Raw genomic sequence first — 16,209 nt, 5'->3', positions numbered from 1 at the left:
CAACTTCAAGTGAAAAGGATAACGACTGCTTGAATCTGTGAATTACATTACCTGCGGAATACTTTGACATGTCGCCCATCAGTCTTCTATAAAAGGAAAGGATCCCTTTTATCAAATTTATCCAATCACTTAATTGAGACTCTTAAATTTAATTTAACGATTAAAGTTATTATAATTTTTAAAAAGATCCTATATTTATAATCGTTGAATCAAATTTTAAAAGTCCAAATTGATTGATTTGGTAGATTTGATGAAAGGGATCTGGAGACCGCCTATAAAATAAATAGAAGCAGACATATACCCCTCAAGCGCCACGTGTTAGGGTTGCTACTATCAGCCAACGACGTTCCAACTGTGACTCACGTAGGCCATGCTGCGTGTAAGATTATCAAAGCCCGCTCAAACTTCACGGGTCGTCACACGCGCAAACGGCGGTTAAAGATTCAGTTAACTACAGTCTGACACTGAACCGCCTTTTTTTTTTTTTTTTTTCCCAAACCCGCGAAGTGGGTGAGCTCCGAACCGTCGTCTGATCATCCAAACGACGTCGTCCTACCTAAAGCCCAGACCCCTAATTTTCCGATTTCGTTCTCTCAGGTAAGCTACGGAGCATTTCAATTCGCCAATACATTTTCCTCGTCTCTGTTTGGTTGCCGAGAAAGTGCGGGAAAATTGAAGAAGGTAACAATTTTTCGTTTTCTGTAAGTTAAATGATTGGAAATTGTCGTCGTTGTAGGTCTCGATGAGGGGCGTAAAGCCGTTGCCGGGGGCGGTGCGTAGCTCGATGCGCTCTGGAGTTGTTCTGCACGACCTGACTAGCGTTGTGGAGGAGCTGATTTTCAGTAGCTTGGATGCCGGCGCAACGAAGGTAATTGCTTTATGCCATTTAAATGTGTAATTAAGTCGTTTTAAGTAGTAACGATGGCAAAAAAGTTAATTAGCTTCACAACTGTTTGTTTATGGTCTCAGGTATCGGTTTTCGTAGGTGTTGGGACATGCTATATGATGGTCAGTGCTGATCTTCCTCTTTCGGTTATAATCTACAGAATGTTCCGTTTTTCGTGCCTTGGATAAATTTTGTTAATGTTACTTGAAGGACGCGGGATTACTCGTGATGGATTGGTGCTGGTGGGAGAAAGATATGGTAAACTTCTCATTTTCCCTTTTAATGCTTTTATAGTCGATGATACTAGACGATAGTGAACTATAGTTTGCCTGACTTGGATTGGTGTATATTGTGTGACTTTGGTAGCCAGTCATAAATGATGTGTGCTATATTTTGTTGTAAACGGCGACTTCAAAGTTTGATTGTTCTACTGAGGCAAATGCTACAACCGGGAGCTTTGGTTTCCAAGGAGAAGCGTTGGCTTCAATTTCCAACGTGCCATTGTTAGAAATCTTGACGAAAGCTTCTGGGAGAGCAAATGGGTATCGAAAAGTTATGAAGGTCTGTGCTTGTTACTGTTTTGGGTGTTGTTCATAACAGAATTGCTCTAGGCCTTTGTGCAAGTTTTTCTCTGGTTGACTTTTCCTCTATTTTTCATAGGGATGGAAATGTTTGTATCTTGGAATAGATGATAACAGGAAGGATGTGGGTACTACAGGTACCGACCTATTACTGTTCCTATTGTCTTGATATAAGCTTGTCAAACTTTCTAATGTTGCATCTTTGTTTATGGAAATGATTTCATTGAAGGTTATCAACCATGAGCACTTTGATGGGTTCTGTTACATTACCAGGATAAATGCTTATTGGCGTTTTCCCTGGATAATTCCACCTACATTAAGAATTTGATTAATCACTTGGTTGTCCTTGTAGTTGTTGTTCGTGATCTGTTTTACAATCAACCAGTTCGGAGGAAGTACATGCAATCCAGGTGCCAGTCCTGAACCATTTTGTTTTCTTTATGTGGTTTATATAAGATTGCTTTCAGCTGCCTTAAACATGGTAGTGCAATGAAATAAACTGAGTTGATCTGCCTTTTAATTTCCATTACAAACTGGAAGCCCCAAGAAAGTATTGCACTTTGTCAACAAATGTGTACATCGGATCGCCCTTGTGCACTCAAATGTTTCCTTCAAAGTTGTAGACATTGAAAGGTTTCTTCTAAACACATTTTCTTGTTGAAAAATGTACAGTTGTTGTTATTCATTTATTTCTTTATTAACTTGCTTACACCACTATGTATGTAGTGAGGATGAGCTTCTTCGTACAATTCCTTCTCCCTCTCCCTTGATACTATTGAAAAGGACTTTTGGGACTGAGGTCTCCAATGCTCTTCATGAATTGAACATAAGTGATGGCAGATTAGAACTTTCTGGATACTTCCTACTCCTTGCAATAACCTTGCTGATAAGGTAGATTTATATGAATGATGTAGATTATTTTGTACTTTTTTAAATATTAGTATCCTTGTTTCTTATTCTTGAAACATCTATTTTGCAGGCCTTCCAGTATGTCTGTATCCATGTCCATATTTTGGAGAATATTTACCAAGTTATAGAAGGAGTGTGTTAGGTCAGAGATGAGTTATATTTTGTTCTTGACCTTGACACTGGCAGATATTAACTCACGGTTCGTTTGCAAAGGGCCAATTCATAAATTGCTTAATCAGCTGGTTAATAGTTTTCAATTCTGGGATCCAGGGAAGGCTATTGATGGGTCTAAAAATGGGAAGCGAAGTAGGCCTAAGGCATTCACAGCTTATGTTTTGAATTTAAGCTGTCCCCAAACATTCTATGATTTAACCTTTGAATTATCAAAGACATATGTGGAGTTTAAGGTAACTTTCCTTTTTTACTTTGAGTTGTGATCATATACGATCTGCTGAATGTTTATGCTTCTTGTTCTTCTCTCACTTCTTCACTTTGGCCAGGATTGGGTTCAGGTACTTGCCTTTATTGATAATGCCATTAAGAACTTCTGGACGAAAAAGATGCCTGATGGTACATACACCTTTACCCCTGGCTTGTTTCTGAGAGCTTCTTTCACTTTTGTTGGTGTGAAGACATATTAATGGAACATTATTTTGGTATAATGTTTTTTTAAAAGCGTATTAACCTCTAGGATATTTCTAGGGAATCTGGTTGTCATGGAGGTGATATTTTAGAAGAAGAACAAATGCGGAAGAAAGGTGGCAACATTAAATCTGCAGATGAACGTAAGGAACAGAATTTTTTTTCCCATTTTCATTTGACACTGTGAAATGAATATGTGTCCCATCTTTTAGTTTCTTCAATTCATTTTTGTGCTATGGAGTTAAAAGATGTTACTTTGGTTCAGTTTTTCCTTGGCTCATATCCTTTCTCTTGCTAGATTTACTCGATGGAGATTTGTCAGAACTCTCTAAGTTCGGGAAAAGAAAGAGCAGGAAAAGTTGTCAGGCTTCTCCCGACCTTTTGGATATGTTAATTCAAGAAGACAACCATACATCTCAGAAGAGATACGTCAGAAAGCCATTTGAATATACTGAAGCCTTCAATTTCCAAGGGCAAATATTGGGATTGAATTTAGTTCTCATACTGCATATTCTTTTCAATCATGGGATGATACTCTAGACAAATGCATGGTAACAACAACTCAAAAGAAGGAAGACCATTTTTGGAAGTCAGATATCAAATGTTTCTCTGATGAAGATTATATCCTTGAGAATAGATCCAGTGGTGCAGAAAGATCCAGTAATGTGGAGGACAATATCTTTAGCTCAGAATGGCAAGATGAACCCTTTAAAGTTGATTCCAGTGTTGGCATTGATTCAGCAACTAGTAGAGTATCTTATGATCATCGTGAATTTGATAGCGGTGTAGAGTATTTAGTACAGCCGTTCCTCAAGAATTGTTCCTCAAAAGAAAGGTTTCTATACGAGAGGGATTTGTGTGTGGATGATGGGTCCAGATATCAAAATGATGGCTTCGGAACAAGAGAAGGCAGGGCGGATCTTATAACAGTGTACAAATTCCAGAAAGTGATGGCAGCAAGGGTTTTGATTTCTTTTCAAGGACTTTGTGGCCAGAAGAGGAATCTACCGCTCGGCCCTTAACCAGATTTGTAACAAAATTTGACCTGCCTACAGAGTTCGATTCTTCGTCAAGACCTTTAATAAAGTCACTCCCACACTATGAGGAGCTGTTTTATGAAGAAAGTTTGGTTATTGATGTAGAGTTGGTTCCTGCCAAAAGACCTTAAATAATGATTGGTGCGCTTTGACCTCCCTATCCCAAAACACCTATTTGGATTTTGAACCTGTCTCTGATATTAATGCAGTTGACGGGCATTATTAAACCTCGGTAGCTGATATCGATTCAGACTAGCTAATACACCTTTTGTGAAGAAGTTAGCAAGATGAAGGATCTCCATCAACCTTCTGGTGGTTACCATCTAAATTTGAAGCCAAGTTCTGTCGAGGATTTCCCACTAGAGACACCAGGTACTTGAACTTCAATTATTTTCCCGTCACATCATATTTTCTTTTAATTTATTGACTTTATCCTCTCAACTGTCAAATTTTCTTTCAGAGCAGATATTGAGAAATCTCAAGATATAGAGGCTGGTGTAAACAAGAGTAACGAAGTTGAAATGTTTGAACAGTCCACATGGTCTGAGATTCAAGCTACTGCTCCAATTAAAGGTATCTTGCATGTTTTTTTTTTTTTTTTTTGAACAAACGATATTATCTACAGTAAGGGGGAGGGGGTTTGGCTTAGCCTCACAATGGGCTAGCAATAATGAGGTTCAAATTCGCCTTTGGCGAGAATCGAACCTAAGACCTCTCACTTACAAGTGAAAAGGAATACCACTAGACCGCAATACTTATTGGCCAGTATCTTGTATGTTAATTATGCACCAAGTGCAATCAATACTTGAATGCTTATTATATAAAATTACGTCGTTATCATTTATTGGACAAAATAATGTTAGCTAATCCTTGCCCTGTTTCAGAATTTATCTCCAAGGATCAAGATTCCCTGAACCATGGGACTAAATGGAGGAATTGTTGTCCCCAGGTCATGGTGAGTAATGATATGTGTGTGTGTGTATATGGATAGTTGTTGCTAGAGAGTCAAGATGGGATCATCGCTATACTTGTTTGCCACAAAAGTTTGCATCCACTTAATCAACTTGTAATTATAAATGTAATTTTTTTATAATGCAGAACTCAAGTAAAACACAAGCTCTTCATGATCAAAACATACTTGACATCTCTTCTGGATTCTTGCATCTCTCAGCTGACTCGTTAGTTCCTCAATCTATCAACAAGAACTGCCTCAGTGATTGCAGAGTTCTTCGGCAGGTGGATAAGAAATATATTGCAGTTATGGCCGGTACTACACTTGCTGTTATTGACCAGGTCCGTTTGTTGTATATTTTTTCAGGGTGGTATTTAAGTTTTGGTTTGGGACTTGTGCTCTTCTGTAAGTCAGCACTAATTTTCTTGTTAAAAATAAGGGGCACCTCCACGCTTATAGATTAAGGCAATAGGTATCTGATCACGTTCTTTACTTACCCAAAAGTGGCCTTCAGAGAGGAGGAAATAGACTTAGGATATATGAAAATCTTGGTCATTTAAAAACTTTATCAGAATGAGAAAGAATTGTATGTCTTCAAAATAGATGCATAAGCGTAAATATGTGGTACATGCAGCTGTTCATAAAACTTTGGCTACATTCATACTAAGTCTCAATTGCACACGAGTGTAGCTGGAGTTCTAACTTTGACCGCAATTCTTTTCTACAGCACGCTGCAGATGAAAGGATTCAGCTGGAGGAGTTGCGTCAGAAGGTATTAGCATCTTTCCTGTTTAAACTGTTGGAAATGATATTGCTACTTTGGCTTACGTGACTAGTTGGACTACCTAGGTGTTATCTGGAGAAGGAGAAGCAAAGGTGATTACTTTTCTGGATGTTGAACAAGAGTTGGTCTGTAGTGTATCTGATGCTAAATGAAGTTTAATGGTTGCATTCCTTGACTCTTTGGTTCTTATAATCATAATTCAGGTGCTGCCAGAGATTGGCTACCAGTTACTGTATAACTATGCTAAACCAGTTGAAGGGTGGGGTTGGCTCTGAAACACACTTGCTGAAGGTTCAGGGTCCTTCAAGAGGTATTTTCCGTGACTTACCCGGCATATTTCTTATTGAATAATTGACCAAAAAGAAAAATTTCTTAATGAATAACAATTTATCATTTACAAAAGAGTATGATACTACAGCCAGTGTCGAGTATTATGAAGTTATGAATATAACACTAACTTCATAGGCTTCAGCATTGCTAATTTGAGTGTCGATAGATAAACTCTACAAGAATATTGGGCTGCACCTAAGGATTTGAAATTCTTGTAATAGCAATCTTGAGTTTTCGGTTACACAATTGTGTTATGAATCGGCGTCTAACGTGCATGTACTAGTGTTTGATTTCACTGGTATGTATTCATCTATTAAATGTTGTTGCTTCTTTTACCTCATCTTGCTTTTCATGCTTGGTGTTACAAAAACATGATACGTTAGACACTACTTACATGGTTCATTTATGAAATTGTATTGTATTTTCTGAGACATTATTGTTCGTGTACCCTGAATTTTGGGATTTAACCATTTTTGGCAGGAATTTGAATCTCCTCCACAGGCAGCCAACAGCTGTCAAACTTATTGGGGTGAAGCACCCATCACTTCTCAATTATAACTCTTCCATTCACCTTTTTTATTAGTTCAAAACATGTTGAACCAAGATCATTTACCCATCTCTATTTCATTTGTTTAGTTTGAAGTAATGACGATATGAAACTGCCTCTCACATGTTCACATTAATGGGATCTGACTCGGATCTTATGGAATTTCTTCAGCAGGTAATGTATAGTGTGCCTTTAATTCTAGGACTTCTTTCCTCTCTTCTTGTGTCGATGTTCTTTATCATTCCTCAACTTTAATTAACTAATGCCTGACACAGCTTTCTGCTAAATCTTTAGCTTGCTGGTACAGATGGATCATCCACAACGCCACCATCAGTTCTTGGAATCCTAAATTCTAAAGCATGCAGAGGTAAATCTGAACCTCAAGGGTCTCCCTTGAGGCAAACTAGCCTTGTTCGAATATATGGACCTAAAGATTCTTAAACTTGGTGCCATTAAGGCCTTTCCATCGAGTGTATTTTCATTCAGAAACTGGAAAGTCAACCTTTGAGTTGGTATAATTATACTGACAAAATATCCTTTTACTGTTTTTACCTCTTTACACAGTTCATGCCTGATATCAAATTTCCAGACATGTTATTCTTACATATGAATTTAGTACTTGTACATAAATAATTATGATTTTTATGTAATCTCTTTCTCTTGTTAGGTGCAATTATGTTTGGGGATTCCTTGCTTCCTTCCGAGTGTAACCTCATTGTTGAAGAGCTAAATCAGACTTCTCTATGTTTCCAAGTAAGTGATCTTTAGAGGCTAAGAGACACCTTATGGATGTGAGTGTGAATTTGTAGTGCCTGGGAGAGGCTTTTATGTTGGCTTATCGAAAAACTATGAAAAATTTGTTTTGCAGTGTGCTCATGGTCGACCAACAACTGCCCCACTTGTCAACTTGGAGGCGTTGCATAAGCAAATAGCTAAGATTGCATCGTTGAATGATGACGCAGATCATTTGTGGCATCGTTTATGTCGAGATGAACTTAGTCTTGAACGTGCAGAAAGACGTTGAAACTTGGCTAGCAGGTAGAGTGATGACGATCCAATTTTGGTCCAGTGTCATACTGCCCGGTCCTGCCTGTTCGGAATTGACACATTCAAGCTGTAAATTTGTTCTCATTTTCTATACCTAGTGTATAGCACGCTCAAAAATTGATGCCCCATTAAAAAAAAAACAATGATCGAGCCTTTTCATCAGAAGAATGATAATTCTGTTGTGTGAGCGCTTGATTGATCATGTAATTTGCTTTCTTCACATAATATCAATCAATTTTTAATTTTCGTTTAATCAGTCTGGTTTCTACGAACAGCTACGACATTCTGTCATGTAATCTGCTGTCACCGGGTCTTATATTCCTTTGTGTCTACATCACTCATCGTGTGAGTAAATTCCGGGTTTTCACGAAAACACATATTCATGGGGCACCTGGGAATTTTAATCAACTTGTGGTTGGTCTAATCTTTGGTGTCAAGGCAGGCATTTGGTAAACAACGATTTCAATCATCTCTCTCGAATAAAACTCAAATGCTGGTTTGGTATTGAGGTGATTCTGAAAAAAACTGCTATCAAAAAAAGCTGGGAGCTGTTTTTGTGTTTGGTAAACACTCAGCTTCAGCTTTTTTTCACAGTTTTGGATGAAAAAAAGCCAAAAACAAGAAGCTGCAAAACCTAGCTTTGAAAAACTGGCTTTTTTTCACATCTGTTTTACATAAAAGTTAACCAAACACTCTAATACTGCTTTTTTTTTTCAAAAGCACTTTTACAAAAAAGTTTACCAAACACTCTGCTGCTTTATTTCACAGCTGCTTATTCTCACAGCACAGCAGAAGCAGCTTTTTTTCAAAGCACAGCAATACCAAACCAGCCCTTATTCGGCTCCAAATATAACAAAGTAAGTGAGAAACAGGGCCGGGGAAGCAGAAGCGTAAACTCAAATAAATAACGAGGGCAAAATTTGAATTTACATTGATTTTGGCTACAATTAATCAAATCAGCAGATTGTACAATGTGATTTGTGTAACTGATTGCAACAGGAATCCCTTTGAATCTTGTTCAAATCAAAATTTTCTCCGTTCATCCTCCGAGTCGTATCAATCCGAACTCTAAACAACTAAGTGATCAAAGAGGATGCATTAGCTCTGCGAATTATTCTGCGTTACTTGAGCAATGGAGGTTTCTAATACACAATTGAATTAATCATCTCCATCAACCATCTTCCGTACATGTGTTTGAGCTTCCTTTAGTACCAGTGGCAGCGCACAAGGCCTTCCAGATGGGCACCAACATTTTCATAGGCGGACGCAAGTCCTGGAAAACGAAGTCAACTTTCAAAAGCCAAATAATAAATATAAGATCGGCGGTTTCACCACATTTATGCGTCCTAATACCTTGCGCCAATCAATAGCATGAATTGTACCTTAAACACTAACACCAATTCTGCTTCCCCGTGCACAATGAAAGACAGGCTCCAGTAACATGTAACTGGAGTCACACATTCTAGTAGCACAGGCTTCAAAATCTTGTCCATAGGAACAAACCGGCGAATAACCTTTCCACTATAAGAGTAAAACGCGGAAGGAAAAGAAAAGAGACTATTGGAAAAGCCGAAAAAACACGGAACTTAATCAACAAAGAATATCCACAAAACAAAAATAGAAGCTACCTCACATAGTGAGTTTCTAGTTGAACTCCAAAGGCTGGCATAATCACTACGGACTCTGTCATTAATACACTAAACAAGGTAAGCACATGAAGGTGAAATAATACAGGATGTACCAGTTCAGAGGACAAAAAGTACTATCAATTGGGTGCTCACCTTTCTCAACACTCTTCTGAAGCAACTTTACAAGGAATGCATTTAAAAGGAGACTCCATAAAACAATGACGACTGATTTCTCCTGTTGTTCATAAGATCGTTATGTTGAGTTCCTGAGTTATGATGGATTTATAGATAACCAATAACAAAGAAAACAGACATAAAATCAAGAATAAAATTTTTATCACGAACAAGTTTCATCAACAAACCAATCCGAAATCCTACAATGGTGAATGGCAACTAAAAGTCTCTAACCAAACTAAATTCAAGTTCCTAATTTCCTAGTTAAGCTTGGAGCCTTGGATGTTGGCCTAATAAGTTGGTAGACATAAATTAAGAGGATAAAAGGCGTACCTTAACCAAGAAAAGATAGAAGGCGGTAGCTAGAATAACCAGAGAAAAGAAGTATCTGAAGAAACCCTTTGCACCACTCTTTTTTACAATGATGTGGTGCACGTCAACTGCTTCACAAGGCCACCTACAGTCATGTAAATACGTATATTTCGAACTAGTTATAGATGAACGCATATTCCCCCAAACTAATGATTCATATAATCGCCCCTTTATAGCTTCATCTGCATATTCACAAAAGAAACAATTACTAACATTGCAGGGTTGGAAGAAAACTTTTTCAGGATAATTGTGTCATTCAGCGAAGCACTTGTTACAAACAATATTCTAAAAACTACTCTAAAATACAGGGAGGGTGTTTCGAACTAGGGTGCAACGGGGCAGGCACGATGTCCAACTGACCTAACTCACAACTGCATCTTTCAGTGAAGCTTAATTTAACATGAAGGGGTTTGTTTATTTCACACTGTAAAGCTCACGCCTTTAAAACAATGGTTTAGCTACATTTTCGAAATCAAACAATTTGAAAGCATTTCCAACAAATACATTGCCGGATTTTTGCCCAAATTTTCCATGAAACAATTAAAACCTACAAAGATAAACCCTATTTTCACAAATTGATAAGAATAAAAGCTTGGCGATTTCTGTGGATTAGGTACTGCATTGACATTGGCCAACACAATGCCGAATCCATGGCAATTACGGTTTAAAGTTTGCACTGAATTGGGAATTTTTTATGTGCCCGAAATCAACTTACCCGAGACGAAGTCCTCTTTCAGCCAGCAATGGCGATCGGAGCCAAGGCCTAGAAGCCTCTCAAATCCTCTTCCTCCTGCCCTTTTCTGCAAACCCTAATTGTAAAATCATGGAAGACGACGACTGTGATGCGCAGGTAGAAGTGATGCGTTCGATCAGAAGAGTGAGTCTGCTGAAAACCCTAATTTTCGAAACTTGTTGGAGCTGGCGGAGCACTCTACCTTCGTGCTTTCAGCTGCCAATTAGTGTAGATAATACAAACCAACTGGGGAAGTTGTATGATGGTAAAGTTAATTAAACATATTAATTTTCATATAATTAAACAAATTACTTTCATGGTAAAAATTAATTTAACCAATGGCTTATTAATTAAAATGTCATCTAAAACTGTCATTTAATCTCAATTTATCACTTAAAACTGGTTTTGTCTTACTTTACCCATGAAATTTATATTTTAAACTCTTTTGGTCTCACTTCATCTCATCCCATTAAAGAAACCTTAAAATTGAAAATATGTTAGACATTTCACTTTTTACACACTGCATGAAATATGTAAGTTAATGTCGAAATTGTAATTAATCTATCGCCAATTAGAATATATGACTCAACAATTTGAAATTGCAAATTGTGCACATTTGCTGTAGATTTTTTTTTTTTTTTTTTTAATTTGGGGTTTGCGTAGGAAGTACTTTGGATAAGATAACTTAATGTCTTTTTTTAATTTTATTTTGTGTGACTGATCTAAGATCATTTTTTGATGGGTGAAACTTATGGTTCGGCCAATTTCAGGTAGAAAGAGATCTTGGAATAGGCTTATCATGTTTTCTTTATGTCTTAATGAGTATTTTCAAGTGCAAAGTTTACATTGACCAGTATATGGATGCCTTGCAAGTGAAATTAACAAACTTGTAACCTTTATTTTAGTTGATATAATGATTTTGTTGTCAGAAATTTTTCTATTGATTGAATAATTTATTTTAAAACAAACCCCAAAAGTCATGGGTTTGAATTATAGTTGTCAAAAATGAAATTAAGATTGTTTTAGTTTGTAGACTAGAGGTAAATAGATGTTTAACAAATAAAAATATTTAAAATACCCTTGAATTAACATTTCTTTAACGGAATGAGGTGAAATGAGACCAAAATAGTTTAAAATGTTTGTTTCAGGGGTAAAGTGAGACAAAACCAGTTCCAGGGGTAAATTGACACTACATGGCAATTTCAGGAGCATTTCAATTAATAAGCCTTAACCAATTATCGATAGTTATATAACTTATATTAGTATAATAATAGTTATGAATGGATTTTTATTGACATACGAGAAATTTTTCAATCTACAGAGACGTAACTCGGTACACCAAATGTCATTATTTCTAAGTTAAACTCAAATTCCCCCAACTTGATTTTTTTGTTCTTTCTGTCAAAATTTTTTAACTTGAATGAGTATATCAATTTTCTTTTGTTTATATACAAGCGATATTCTGAATTATGTTAAAATGCGAAATAGATATTCAAATTCAAGTTCAAAATGAGCACACAAACTATCTTAGTCAACGAATCTAACCTTCATCTTATAAGTTACTGGTACATTTCGCCATTTTAGCAAGGGTATGTGCTTAAGCCTTCCTCGTAATTTCATAAGAGGGGATTAAACTCGTAGTTACAGTGAAAGAGATCGAAGAGTTGACAATACAAGTCTTTAAATAATTCATTATAAATGTGAATAAGAGTAATGTTAGAAATACCATATATTTAAATTATATTTTATAAATCAATTTCTTATTAAATTAGTATTTAAATGTTAATTAACGTAAAAAATAATCGACATATTTTCGTAATTGCACCAAACCCCTCACTGCTAGTGAATGCAATGATTGTACTGAACCTTCAATTTCAAAGACAATGACCGGCTTTTCTCTTTTAAGACCAAACTTTATGTCGTCTTTTCCATCATTTCATCCTCCCAACTAACACAAACACCTAACCTTTCCTTGCAAACAAAGATATAATAAAAACATAAATTCGGCACGCAAATGCAGATGAAGCCAGTTGGCAAGAATATTATGCATGTCCTTTTATACCAAGATTTAAATTTGCCTCTACACAAAAAAAAATTATTTAAATTATCGCTTTGCCAACAACAAAAAAAAAAAAAAAAAAAAAAGCACATTATCTATTTTTGGCTTCCCAAAATAAAATATATACTGTTCATTCTACTAACAAAGCAAGATTGATTAGCCAAGGCTCAAAACACAAAAACCCCAAAGCAACTTTGCATGTCATACTAGCATAATATATATATATATATATATATATATATATATATATATATATATCACTATATCTATCTACTCTCCATTCTCCATTCTCCATTCTCCATTCTCCAATTTAAATTCAGTTGGAGCCACAGCTCTCTGCTAGGGTTAGGCTTGCTATGTCTCCATATTCAAGCAGGACCAAACTCACTCACTCAGGGATCTACTTCACAGAATAGCTCATCAAACAGAACAAAAACTCGGACATTCCCAAATGAGCGTCAACCCGTCATGCCGTAGTCTTCTGCCTCCTGAAAAAGACTATAATTTCCGGCTTCCATCTTTCCGGTCATCAGCTCATGCCCTGAAAAAGTAGATGCCATCGGTGTTAAGAGTTTCACAAATCTTAAAAGTTCCATACATATTTTGCATGTGTGTAAATGAGAGAGCAAGGGAAAGGGAGAGCACTTGTTTAACATCGTTAACCAAGTCGATTACCAAAATGCACTCCTCGTCTTTGTTCATCCAAAGAAAAAAAAAATCAAATTACAGCCGTAGCTAGCTCATTAAACGTTTCTAGCCAATTTTGTAACTTCAAATTTAGGGGTTCGGCATTTGTCTAACATTCTACGCTATTCACTAGACTAGGGAATGATCAAAGCTCTAATCAAACTGGTACGAAACGTATAAATGGTTAAACAAGAAATAGCTAATTTGGTTCATGGTGAAAGGTGTTGTAAGAATCTGAGAGCTAAAACGAATGAGGTTAGGAATTCTGTGAATGAGCATACTAACACATAAATTCGGCAGAAGATTGAAGATATTCAAAGAAAAATGACAGAAAGGCATTGTTCAGTTCCATCGACATACAAAAATGGAAATGCGACACTCCAAATTTCATATGTATGATGTTAATTATTAATAGATCACGAAACTGAAAGAAATGGAAATCAGTAATATTCTTCTGCAAGACATATGCGTGCGCAAACTTAGAACCTATTTAGATTTTCAGCTGTTGGTATTTTGTTTGCTTGTTGAGTATCTTGCGAAAATGATAAATTATTGACATATTGGATGGGAAGCCAAGAGCCTGAAGTAATATATAGTTAATATGATAACTTACTTGAGTTTGCTAGCACTTCATCATAGAATGACATTTCGCTTAAATGCCTAGAACTTCTTAAACCGCTGTGTGACGGGAACATTTTATCCACCGCAGTGGCATGTGGATCCAAGAAATGCAGGTCAGAACTTATCTCCGGGCTCTGGAAGCACAAATCTTCGGTCCTTTGAGCTGAGTGCTGCTGGGACTGAAACGTTTCCTCGGGTCTAGTTTTCTTGTCCTTGGGTGAGTCGACTTCCGTCTCCACTTCTGATTCAGCATGGTTACATGCTGCATTTTGCTGCTTCCTTTTTGATCGAGCGCGCCTGTTCTGGAACCAATTGTACACATTTGTTTCGGAAATTTGTCCGTGCTGGCTCAGCTCAGTGGTGATCTCCTTGATCTTCTGCTTGCTTGGAGTTCCATTCCCTTGCTCGAATAAACGCTCAAGAATTTGGAGCTGCACTGGTGTTGGCGTCCACCGCTGCCTGGCGGTAATTTTGTGGCCGGTGGATGTCATCAGCGGATCACAGTACAGATTTCCCATCCTGACTCCTGAGAAAGCAAATGCAGATGGTTTGTTCAAAAGCATATATGGTGTCATTTCAGATACCCTAAACTAATAATTGTCCTTCTTCTTGAAAAAATGCATTAGTGAATGAGAAAGCAGAACAAATTGAAGTTAATATTTTAATCATTATTCTAAAAATCTCCGTGTAAGACCACCTAGACGCTAGACGGTTGGCCACCGGCGTTTAAAAAATAAAAAAGGGCGCTTAGACCACCAGGGTCGTGGCTCTCACTTAAAAAGAAAATATATGACTTCCATTTCGCATTTTATTTTTTCAATAAATTGTATGAGACTTGTTGGATATTTGAATGAACACTCATTATATACTTGTTCACAATTTTTAGTATGTTCCAGTCCTTTATAATTTTATATCATTCTATTTTACAATTTATGTATTTCAATACAAAAATATATACTTTTAGATGTAGCTATATTGACTAGAACGGATGTTTAAGGTAGAATATCACTCGTACAAAATAAAAAACCCGAATCAGTTAAATTTCCAGATCACAAAGAGCTAAATCTGACCAAACAGAGCAACCCAAAGAAGTGAAATTCAACATCTCAAGTTAGGAGCTTTAAGTCGTGACCTACGCCACCAATCTCGGAGGATGAAATTCTTAGAACAAACACCAGCAGAAGATAGAGATCAATGGTAAAAAGGATCAACCCTAGCGAGTAACCCGAAAGAAAAGCAAGAAATAAGACCGCAAGAACTTTCCTGGAACTGGAATGTCAAAGTGGCGGTATCTCAAATGAACGACCGCCAGGTGGAAAAGTTAAAACACATAAAAGTGCGATTGGCTTGAAAAACCGTCATCGTGGCATGTCAAATATAGATAAGCCTTCAACTCCAAGGAGGACAAGCTGCCGGGCGTGAAATGAACTGGAAAACTACAAAAAAAGGCCAAAGCTTTGGGGAAAAATTACTAAAAAAGAAGAATCCTTCATTTGGAAAACAACGAATCAGAAAAAAATAATCACGGAAAACAAAGAAATGAACCAAAATGACCACTGAAAGAACCCACAAACAAGAACCATATTGAAAACAAATGAAAAGTTGGAAGGACTAAAAGAGAAAGGTGAGAAGAATAGAGGGACCTGCAAGATCTTGCTGGGCAGTGAGGTTCTTGTGCATCTCAACAAGCTGCTCACAGATGGTGGCATAAACTGCAATCTGTTTCCTCAGAGTCTCCAACTGCTCATCAGTCATCACTTTCACATACATCACTCCTCCATTCCCATTATTCCCACTCCCATTCCCGTTCCCCTCCATCTCTTGCTGCTCTTTCAGTTGCTGCTTATCCCACTCCATCATCTCTCTCTATAAATTTCTCTCTCTAGACTCTAGAGTCCTCGGTCTGTGTGTGTTGAGAAACTGAAGCAGCGATTCTTGTCAAAGAAGGAGGGAGAACACAAAGATAACGAGAAAGTAAAGCGAGGAGACAAAAGGAGGGAGAGAAAATACGGGGGCCAGAGGATGTTGAAAAATCAAAAAAAGAAGGAAAATAATTGGTGGGTTGGTGCAGTGTTCTCATGTTTGTACGTTAGTGCAGTCCTTTCGCTGTACGTCAATGTAAACTTGTTCATATTCGCTCATCAAATTTTGAAGAATTTTTTGGCACATATCCAAGCCGTTAAAATTAATAATATATGTCATGTATTTTAGAGTTTTTGA

The 16,209-nt window shown here is 37.0% G+C and overlaps 2 protein-coding genes and 1 pseudogene across 4 annotated transcripts; 1 reads left to right on the top strand and 2 right to left on the bottom strand.

The window, feature by feature from the left end:
* Positions 1 to 455: 455 nt before the first annotated feature.
* Positions 456 to 7,968, top strand: LOC137709486 (DNA mismatch repair protein MLH3-like; annotated as a pseudogene). The gene is made up of 26 exons (XR_015956143.1): positions 456 to 597; positions 737 to 868; positions 970 to 1,020; positions 1,096 to 1,143; positions 1,292 to 1,447; positions 1,547 to 1,604; positions 1,820 to 1,877; positions 2,008 to 2,100; positions 2,194 to 2,358; positions 2,447 to 2,462; positions 2,563 to 2,783; positions 2,877 to 2,938; positions 3,079 to 3,161; positions 3,317 to 4,272; positions 4,319 to 4,427; positions 4,521 to 4,628; positions 4,940 to 5,010; positions 5,154 to 5,348; positions 5,735 to 5,779; positions 5,857 to 5,916; positions 5,995 to 6,101; positions 6,602 to 6,682; positions 6,809 to 6,842; positions 6,963 to 7,035; positions 7,336 to 7,421; positions 7,537 to 7,968. The product of XR_015956143.1 is annotated as a DNA mismatch repair protein MLH3-like (transcript).
* A 626-nt stretch (positions 7,969 to 8,594) lies between these two features.
* LOC137714022 (phosphatidylinositolglycan-like protein) lies at positions 8,595 to 10,887 on the bottom strand. 2 transcript variants are annotated; one of them, XM_068453367.2, is made up of 6 exons: positions 10,605 to 10,887; positions 9,851 to 10,071; positions 9,497 to 9,578; positions 9,344 to 9,398; positions 9,069 to 9,236; positions 8,595 to 8,988 (listed from the first exon to the last, which is right to left on the bottom strand). In XM_068453367.2, exons 2-6 carry the CDS (start codon positions 10,022 to 10,024, stop codon positions 8,970 to 8,972), a joined length of 498 nt encoding a protein of 165 aa, XP_068309468.2. In that variant the 5' UTR covers positions 10,025 to 10,071; positions 10,605 to 10,887; the 3' UTR covers positions 8,595 to 8,969. The 2 variants fall into 2 exon arrangements, with proteins under 2 accessions (XP_068309468.2, XP_068309467.2); XM_068453366.2 differs by having other exon boundaries at positions 9,098 to 9,236; positions 10,605 to 10,883.
* A 1,868-nt stretch (positions 10,888 to 12,755) lies between these two features.
* Positions 12,756 to 16,015, bottom strand: WOX13 (WUSCHEL related homeobox 13). Its single transcript, XM_068488286.2, has 3 exons — positions 15,633 to 16,015; positions 13,982 to 14,515; positions 12,756 to 13,222 (listed from the first exon to the last, which is right to left on the bottom strand). The coding sequence occupies exons 1-3, from the start codon at positions 15,847 to 15,849 to the stop codon at positions 13,140 to 13,142; spliced, it is 834 nt and encodes a 277-aa protein (XP_068344387.1). The 5' UTR covers positions 15,850 to 16,015; the 3' UTR covers positions 12,756 to 13,139.
* Between the last annotated feature and the right edge of the window lie 194 nt (positions 16,016 to 16,209).

The sequence above is a fragment of the Pyrus communis genome, chromosome 15 (assembly GCF_041283825.1).
Source record: "Pyrus communis isolate YQ-2024b chromosome 15, ASM4128382v1, whole genome shotgun sequence".
Lineage (NCBI taxonomy): Eukaryota > Viridiplantae > Streptophyta > Magnoliopsida > Rosales > Rosaceae > Pyrus > Pyrus communis.
Note: the sequence above shows the minus strand (reverse complement) of the source record. Positions and strands in the feature narration are given on the sequence as shown.

Coding starts and splice junctions, on each gene's coding strand:
- LOC137714022 (XM_068453366.2), bottom strand. CDS start 10,024: ATGCGTTCATCTATAACTAGTTCGAAATATACGTATTTACATGACTGT. Junction 9,579..9,850: donor TCTATCTTTTCTTGGTTAAG/GTACGCCTTTTA, acceptor TATGAACAACAG/GAGAAATCAGTCGTCATTGT. Junction 9,237..9,343: donor CTAGAAACTCACTATGTGAG/GTAGCTTCTATT, acceptor TTACTCTTATAG/TGGAAAGGTTATTCGCCGGT.
- WOX13 (XM_068488286.2), bottom strand. CDS start 15,849: ATGATGGAGTGGGATAAGCAGCAACTGAAAGAGCAGCAAGAGATGGAG. Junction 14,516..15,632: donor TGCCCAGCAAGATCTTGCAG/GTCCCTCTATTC, acceptor TTGCTTTCTCAG/GAGTCAGGATGGGAAATCTG. Junction 13,223..13,981: donor TGAAGTGCTAGCAAACTCAA/GTAAGTTATCAT, acceptor CTACTTTTTCAG/GGCATGAGCTGATGACCGGA.